At 34.8% G+C, this 8128-nt stretch overlaps 2 protein-coding genes across 2 annotated transcripts; both read right to left on the reverse strand.

Moving 5' to 3' along the window:
- Nucleotides 1-724: 724 nt before the first annotated feature.
- Nucleotides 725-2674, reverse strand: LOC103831976. Its single transcript, XM_009107961.3, has 2 exons — nt 2291-2674; nt 725-1710 (listed from the first exon to the last, which is right to left on the reverse strand). The coding sequence occupies exons 1-2, from the start codon at nt 2564-2566 to the stop codon at nt 916-918; spliced, it is 1071 nt and encodes a 356-aa protein (XP_009106209.2). The 5' UTR covers nt 2567-2674; the 3' UTR covers nt 725-915.
- A 2535-nt stretch (nt 2675-5209) lies between these two features.
- Nucleotides 5210-7809, reverse strand: LOC103832075 (probable BOI-related E3 ubiquitin-protein ligase 2). Its single transcript, XM_009108067.3, has 2 exons — nt 6088-7809; nt 5210-6012 (listed from the first exon to the last, which is right to left on the reverse strand). Exons 1-2 carry the CDS (start codon nt 6262-6264, stop codon nt 5524-5526), a joined length of 666 nt encoding a protein of 221 aa, XP_009106315.1. The 5' UTR covers nt 6265-7809; the 3' UTR covers nt 5210-5523.
- Between the last annotated feature and the right edge of the window lie 319 nt (nt 7810-8128).

Genomic DNA, 8128 nt, shown 5'->3' on the forward strand with positions numbered 1-8128 from the left:
ATTCTCAACTATTGTACACAACTATTTATTTGCTAGCCAAAATACTTTATAAACTTTCTTACTTCCATTTAAATTAATTTTTAAAAATTGTTTTATAATTTACATACATATATTCATATGTTTATATGAGATTTTTTTTGTTTATTATATATATATATAATTATATATATTTAAACAAAAATAGCTTAAAATAATTTAAATTTTTTTTTCAAACTTTTTATACTTATTTAAAATAATTTTTTTCCTTTTTATTTATTTTAAAAAGAGCTTAATAAAAAATTCTATTTATCAATTTATATATTTAATTCTTTTATTCAGAACTCATACTGCAACTTATACATCAAAAATGTTACCAGTCATAAATTTTAATAAAATGATAACTTTTATTTTTACTGCAAAACTTACCACATAAACTTACTTTTTTACCACATATTTTTTACTGCAAGTTACATCGAACTACAAATCATACTGTAATTCAACTCTAATACTACATGTCACCAGTCGGAGCCATAGTTGAAGACCTTTCAACAAGAGTCCTATTAACACGTTCATGGAGAAAAGGGTAGAGCAAGTATGAAACGATAAAGACAACAAAGTCCACAGAATCTTTACGTCATTTGTGTGGGTACAGAGACTTTAGAGTTTTTGTCAATATGTGTTGTTGAATTGGCCACATCTAATAAACGTTGTACCAAAGTCAAGAGTTGTTAACTGTAACACATGATACTAAGAAAAAAAGAGTTACACTTAAATCCACTTGTTTGATAATTCAAACCAAAAAACCAAACTTGTCTTAAAAAAAAAAAAAAAAATCACGAAATAGTTTTCTCCGAGCAGAGTTCAAAAGCAAAGATTATGAGATTGTGTTCATACAAGCAACTACTAAAATGAATAAACCAAAAAAAAAAAACTTTCTCAGTAGAGGCTAAAACCAAAGAAAGGGCTGATGACAATCCCCAATCCAAGACCAATAGCAACCAGAGACGAAACCCAAGTCAGCTTCTCTGTGATCCTCGGCACCTTCTCTTTCAACGCCTCACTACAAGACCCTATAAACGCCGTGTAGCTCCCCATCGCCACAACCGTTCCCACCAGAAACATTATCAGAAACGCAGACCCTGCTAACCGAGACGGCAGAGCTAACGCAGGCAACACAATCATCAACGCATCAGGCTGCAGCCCGTGAACCACTCCGGTCGCAAACGTAGCAAACCCTATCTTCTTCTTTTTAGGCGGGGATAAAGCTTCTTTCTCTGCGGGCACCATCCCGCTCATGTCGGTTTCCAACGCCACGCAAGGCTCTGGAGCCTCCGAAGCTTCTTTGATCCCCATAGCACCGATGATGACAAGCGTCAGCCCCACGATTCTTGTCCCCCAAGTCTGCAGCACCTCGATGTGGAGACGGTCTTTGAGTAGGAGAAAGAGTAAGCCGAAGATGACTTGACCAGCGTCGTGCCCGCATCCCCAGAGAGCTCCAACTGCAGCGCTCTCCATTTTCGTGCGTCCGATCGAAAGCGGAGCTAGAGCGGCGAGGTGATCTGGTCCTGAGAGAGTGTGTAAGCAACCGGCGAGGAAGCCAGTCCAGGCGCTTGCTAGCCATCCGGTTTTAGCTGCTGTTTGGAAGCTGGCGAAAGCAGGTGGTGCAAGGAGAGGGTTGAGAAGAAGAGTAGCTACTGCAGAGATTAGTATCACCGTTCCAGTAGATAATGCCTGCAAAGAAAGAAACACAGATTTGTAATGATCTCGTAAACTAAACACACATGAAGAGGACATCAAAAAAGCACAATGTAACACACACATACACAGATCTCAATGTAGGACAAGTAGACAACACACTGCCCTTATCAAATAGTTATAAAGTCTCAACCTTTGGAGTTATACAAATGAAATGAATAACAAAGTCTCAACCTTTGGAGTTATACAAATGAAATGAATAACAAAGTCTCAACCTTTGGAGTTATACAAATGAAATGAATAACAAAGTCTTAGCCTTTGAAGTTAATATAAATGAAATGAATTGCAAAGTCTCCACCTTTGGAGTTAATATAAATGAAATGAATTATAAAGTCTCAACCTTTGGAGTTGAAGAATCCTAAAAACTAAAGAGAACCTGATTCCACGATTCTTGGATCATCCCAACATACATAACCCTACAAAGACTGGAGCTTTTTCAAATATTCTTGGAATATTCTAACTATACCCCAATTTCAATTCCAATCCTTTATCTCACAACGAATCAGATCAAAACCCTAAACCCCCAAATCACAATCAAACGTTAGAAAGTTAATACCTTTCGTTTCTCAGAAACTGCCCCCACGATCCTTTGGAGAGATCCAGGATTAGGTTTCGATTCTCCATTCACGGAATTGGTAGCTAGATTACATCTCTTAGTCGTACAAGCCGATTGGTTCCAGAAGCTGCTGCTGCACGAAACTGAGCTGACTCGGCGCGAGGAGACGAAGCCGAGGCTCGACGAGCGGAGACGGGAGAGGAAAGGAGAAGCCCTCGAGTGGAATTTGGGAGATGAAATCGTGGAGGAAGACGGTGGTTGCAGAAGCCTCTCCATGGCGTCGTCTCCTTCTCTCTCGAAAACTGAGGGAGTACGTGCGCTTCTGTTAAATGGATATACGATTTTTCAAAAAAAAAAGAGTAATTATTCTTTTTATTTCATTAAAAAATAAATCGGATTTTGGGGGAAATAAATCACGGAATCGCATAAGCTTAGTTTATATAAGGGACATAAATATTCGATAGTTTAAGAAGTAAATCTAGTCGACAATTCCATTTTAAAAAAGCTGACTTACCTAACATATATGCTTACATTATTTTATTTGTTAACATACCAAAGTTAGATCTAACTTTACTTCTCCATGGTCTATAGCCCATTCGATCATAGGTTATACAAATATGTTATTTACTTTCAGGCCAGTGCACGATAATGCAAAAAGCAAACTATACTATAAAACCCATGGTCTAGCTCATTTCATCACATGTAATTTACTTGGTGACCAATAAATGATAATGAAATTGAAATGTCAAATACTTCGCCTAACAAGGGAAAAGTAAAGCAACGAGATATGGAATCCACGTTGCAGGCTTTTTCTTTCTTTCTTTTTCTGCCTTCACTCGTCTCGTCTCCTTATATGATTTTACCTACCTACATATCCTAACAACCGAAGTAAAAATTTCAATATCTTATTCGTTTGGTATATATTATATCCAGTTTGGTATATATTATATATATACGTGTGTTGCGTATAAATATAGTGGTGTAGTCGTAACTCGTAAGTCAATAATCAAAATGTTTTATGAGCTTACAAAGGCTTCTACGTGGCCAAATATGAAATACGTGAGCATAATAACTATCTATAACATTAACGTTTTGGATAATTGCAAATAAATACCTCAACTATTTGTATTTTCCAATACTTTTTTATTTGCAACTATACGAGTGTGGTCGCACATCGGCCGCACATGTCATGGGTTTTAAGAATTATATTTCTACGACGATAACAAACAACACGTATGTTACAATTACGAAGAGTTCAGCAGCTAGAATACATCTATTTTATAGAGAAAAAAAAAAGTAGGCTGGACAAAGGCAACACGCACATCTTTTTTTTATTAAAATAGCTTAGTTAATTTGAAACGACCGAAAAATTAGATCTTGAATCTTATAGGTTTGATAGAGTAGTGGAGGGATGTAATTTGACTGTGTGCGCGGATACGAGTACTTGAATCAAGCTAATTAATTAAATGATTGTCATGGTTAGTTTATAAGTATAACTATATAGTTGAAAGACTTAATTAGTTGTTCTTTGTAATTTACTATTTCCAATTGTCTACTGACAAGATTTTTTTTTTTTTTTTTGAACAAATTGTCTACTGACAAGATAAATATGAAAATGTTGTGCTTCCATGTTGTCAAGAAGAGGTTATAGCAGAAAGAACATTATGGAAACATCAACGAGTGCATGAGTGGGGTTGAGCTGGTCCAACAACAATTATGGAAACCAATGGGCCGGGCCATGGTTAATTTGTAATTACACACTCTTGTCTCTGTGAGATTTGAGGAAGGTAAGACTGGCACCAAAACTAGAAGAATCGGGATTATAGATCTTGATTAGGTTTATAGCTTTTCAGTTTTCAACAAATAGTCGAAAGGTAGGCGGCTAATTTGGGCCGTACACATAGAACACCATAATGGAAGAAGGCTCAAGTGTCTTTGTTTAGGAAAGCGCGAGAAGTCAGTCCTATGGCAGGCCAAATTGTGATTCTCCCCTACTTTTCAACTTTGTGCTCTCTTGTCAATGTACTAGTGTATTGATTATTGAGCAACCCAATAATACATCCAGCTTCTTCCAATATACGCGTGTCTACGGACTCTACTCCCACCTCTCTGCTTCTCTATTTCACTCAAATTGACAAATTCATTTGTTCTAGTTCTTTTGTTGGTTTCACACAAACAGTACAATCTCTTTTAAAATATTGATTAGAAATATTTTATTAAATTGAATAGGTAACTACTGATAATTATGCGGAACCATTTTATTTAGAAGAAAAAATTATGAAAATAAACATCGAAAATATGCAAATACTAGTATATGTGAAAAAATTCAGTAAAATATTTTTTTTTTTGAAAAAGAAAAATGTTAAATCCAGATCTATTAAAAAATCTGACTTAGTTTATGCAGCAAAAGTATCAAATTTGGAATATGTTTGCATCAAAAGTCCGTCCACTACTATTGGACCACAAGGTGCGCTCAAAATAAGTTTTTGATGAAACAAAATGAATCACATTATAAATTCATTATATAGAAAGAAAAGTATATGGATTATATTCGTCAAAATCCAGAATAAAAATCTTTAAAAAGATTTGATGAAAGAAAATGAATCACATAAGAATTGAATTCAAAAAATTCATTATAAAGAAGGAAAATATATGGAGTATGTTAAAAAAAAAACTTTAAAAAAAATATTATGAAAGGAAATGAATCACATAAGAGTTGGATTCAAAAATTCATTATTATTTTTTGTCAAAAATTCATTATATAGAAGGAAACATATATGGATTATGTTCATCAAAATCCAGAAAAAAATCTTTAAAAAGATTTGATGAAAGAAAATGAAACACAAAATAATTGAATTCAAAAATTCATTATAAATAAGGAAAATATATGGATTATGTTAGAAAAAAACTTTTAAAAAAAATTTATGAAAGGAAATGAATCACATAAGAGTTGGATTCAAAAGGTCATTATATAGAAGGAAAATATATGGATTATGTTCATCAAAATCCAGCTGGATTTCACATCTCCATTGGATGCAAAAAGAAACAAATAAACAAACAAAAGAACCCCTAACCAGAAATTTACTTCTTGATAAACCTTTTCCTATTCTTAGTTTCCTCCTAGTCTGACTTTCCCTTTTTACCCCTACACTTCTCGAAGACCACCATTACTTCCCTGCCACGTCACCTCCCCGGTGTAAAAACCTCTCCGTTCACGGGGAAACAGTTCTCCCCTAGAAAGTAATGGCCTCGATTCTATTCTTCTTGGGAGTGCTACAGATTGGACAAACAACAAGTCCAGCCTCGCACTCCGTGCAGCAACAGAGATGCCTACACGGCAGAAACAGCACTCTCGTCTCTCCATCAGACCCACAATTCAAACAAGAACCACTCATCCTCTTCCCCGGAACACTATCATCTCCTCCTCCGCAGCACGACCCTTCGTCCTTGCAACACGTCACAGCTCTCTCTTTCACCTGTTCCAACGTGGAGCTAAGCGTCGCGACCGTTGCTTCGCTCTCGCGAGCCATCCTCTGCCACGTTTGGTTCTCAGCTTCCATTCTCCTCAGCAGATCCTCGAGCTCCATGTTCTTGCTCAGCGCTCTCGACATCTCTTCTTCCTTCCGCGTCATCAAAACCAAAGCTTTCGCCTCCATTTGCCTCAGCAGAGTCTCCGTCTCTTGCCTCCTCTGTTCTCGCAACGCGTATCTCAACCTCTCGCTCTGCCCCAAAAAGATTAAAACTTTATCATTGCCCATGTTTTCAAAACATCAAATAATGATTTTGATGTTACGAACCTGTGTTCTGATGAACTGGTCGATCTCTTGCCTCTGTTTCTCCATAAGAGCGTCTAAAAAGCTCTGTTGATTAAACAGAGCATGTTGTTGGTTGTTATTGTTCATGTACAACTCGTCCATCACGATTTGGTTAATAACGTTCGAAGCGTTGTAATTCAACTGCGTTTGTATCGCCATCTTGTTTCAGAGGAAAGAAAAAAGAGAGAGAAGTAGAAACGATCTTTCTTGATTATTAAAGACTTTCTCGGGAAGTAAACTTTGGTTTTTTCAATACAACGATGCATGTAAAGGCCACCTTATAAATATGTATTGATGAGAATCGAAGAAAAGATGAACGGAGTAAAGTAACTGACAAACTTGAAAATGAGAGAGAGAGAGAGAGGGAGACTTTGTTGGGTTAATATTTATCTGAGACTATTATTATATATATAGGTAATAACTTTTTGGTTTATGTTTAATATTAGCGCTAAAGAAACGACGTACACATGCTGATTATGTGACTGAACTAGTATCTTTTATCTTCCAAGGTCAGAGATTTTGCCAGAGCCGTTTTGTCTTTTGTTTAGTTTATTTTTTCTTAATTGCTTATTTCTTGGCTTTTTCGGTTTATGTGAAAAGGATACGAGTCCAAGTGGAATTATGGCAGGGCACTGTTTTCTCTCTTTTTATTTAATTTTCTCTGATTTTAAAATTTATTGTTTACTCTGAATTGGTCAGTTCATGTTGTTCCTGAATAATATGATATTTTACTATTCTCTTACCACTATTTTCTGTCATTCTATTTATGATGAAGTAATTGTAATTTTCTTAGTCAAAGGTTGGCCGATTTACCAAATATTTTGTTCTTGAATAGATTTTTTTTTTTTGAAACTTTGGAAAGTTTTCAATTTTTTAGAGAAATATTCAAGAAAATCATATCCAAAACGTTTTAGTTGACCGATGAAAATTTTTCGTCAAAATATGGATTAGCAATTTTAAAATTCAAATTGATATAATATCGCTTTTTCTAAGTAAATTTTCTTAGTCGGAATGAAATATGCGTTGAATAAACGAACTCTTATAGAAATATATAACCAAATCTGTTGGAACGTTATCTTTGAGTGACCATGAAACTATGTACTTTGAATATTTAAATCCAACGATGGTTGGTCTAACTAAGCAACGATAGTTGAATGACTAGCTATTATTGCTATTTTCCTATAGATTCATGTTAGCAATTTGATTGTGTTTACTCTGAGATTATAGGAAATTTCAATATTATGTATTTTAGGGAAATAAAAATTTATAACATTCTAAAAGATATTTTACATAGTGACAAAAAATGAAGATATTCCCTATTTTCGTATATACTTTTTTAAAATATGAGTTGTGATTTTAGTTAGTAAACTGTAAAGCATGCATATATCAACCGAGCAGTTTTGAGCATTAGTAGAAAAATTAGTTTAAACTTTGTGTCTCAGTTGTGTATTTTTCTTTTCAGTGTCTGTGTATTATTATTAAGCCGAGAAACTTATATATTCAACAATTTTAATACAAATCAACGTCGTATTCTAGAAAGAAGAAAAAGGACAATTATAAGACATTTAAAAAGACAAAGAAACACATGAATATTGAGATGTGTATTGGTAAGTCATCGCCATGCATGTATCTGTCAAGAGCTGGAAATACACGTTTCTTGTAATTACATAACCTTTCTTTTTTCTGGAAAATACGAACATATCAAAAAAGAAAGAAAAAACGAGCATATCGCTTAACCCATATATAATATACGATAGTGTTGGACGAAGATTCTTTGACGGAAACCAACAAAAGAAAAATTAGTTTTCCCACTTAACATGCCACGTCGCGAAAGTTATAATTACTGGTAATTTTATATGGTCACGGTTATAGTTAGGGTCTCAGGGATCAGGGATGCCCTTAACAGTTTATATATATACGTAATACGCTGCACTTTCTAGTTGTCATTTTGGATAGGAAGATAAGGGTTAGCTACTAGAAATGCCAAAGTTTAATTTAATGTTGGTTTAGCAGTATTGCGTTG

The sequence above is a fragment of the Brassica rapa genome, chromosome A01 (genome assembly GCF_000309985.2).
Source record: "Brassica rapa cultivar Chiifu-401-42 chromosome A01, CAAS_Brap_v3.01, whole genome shotgun sequence".
NCBI classification, from domain to species: Eukaryota; Viridiplantae; Streptophyta; class Magnoliopsida; order Brassicales; family Brassicaceae; genus Brassica; species Brassica rapa.

Excerpts from the sequence above, each read along its gene's own strand:
- LOC103831976 (XM_009107961.3), bottom strand. The coding sequence starts at position 2,566 with ATGGAGAGGCTTCTGCAACCACCGTCTTCCTCCACGATTTCATCTCCC. Across the intron at positions 1,711-2,290 it reads CAGTTTCTGAGAAACGAAAG|GCATTATCTACTGGAACGGT; the intron begins GTATTAACTTTC and ends CTTTCTTTGCAG.
- LOC103832075 (XM_009108067.3), bottom strand. The coding sequence starts at position 6,264 with ATGGCGATACAAACGCAGTTGAATTACAACGCTTCGAACGTTATTAAC. Across the intron at positions 6,013-6,087 it reads ACCAGTTCATCAGAACACAG|AGCGAGAGGTTGAGATACGC; the intron begins GTTCGTAACATC and ends TTTTTGGGGCAG.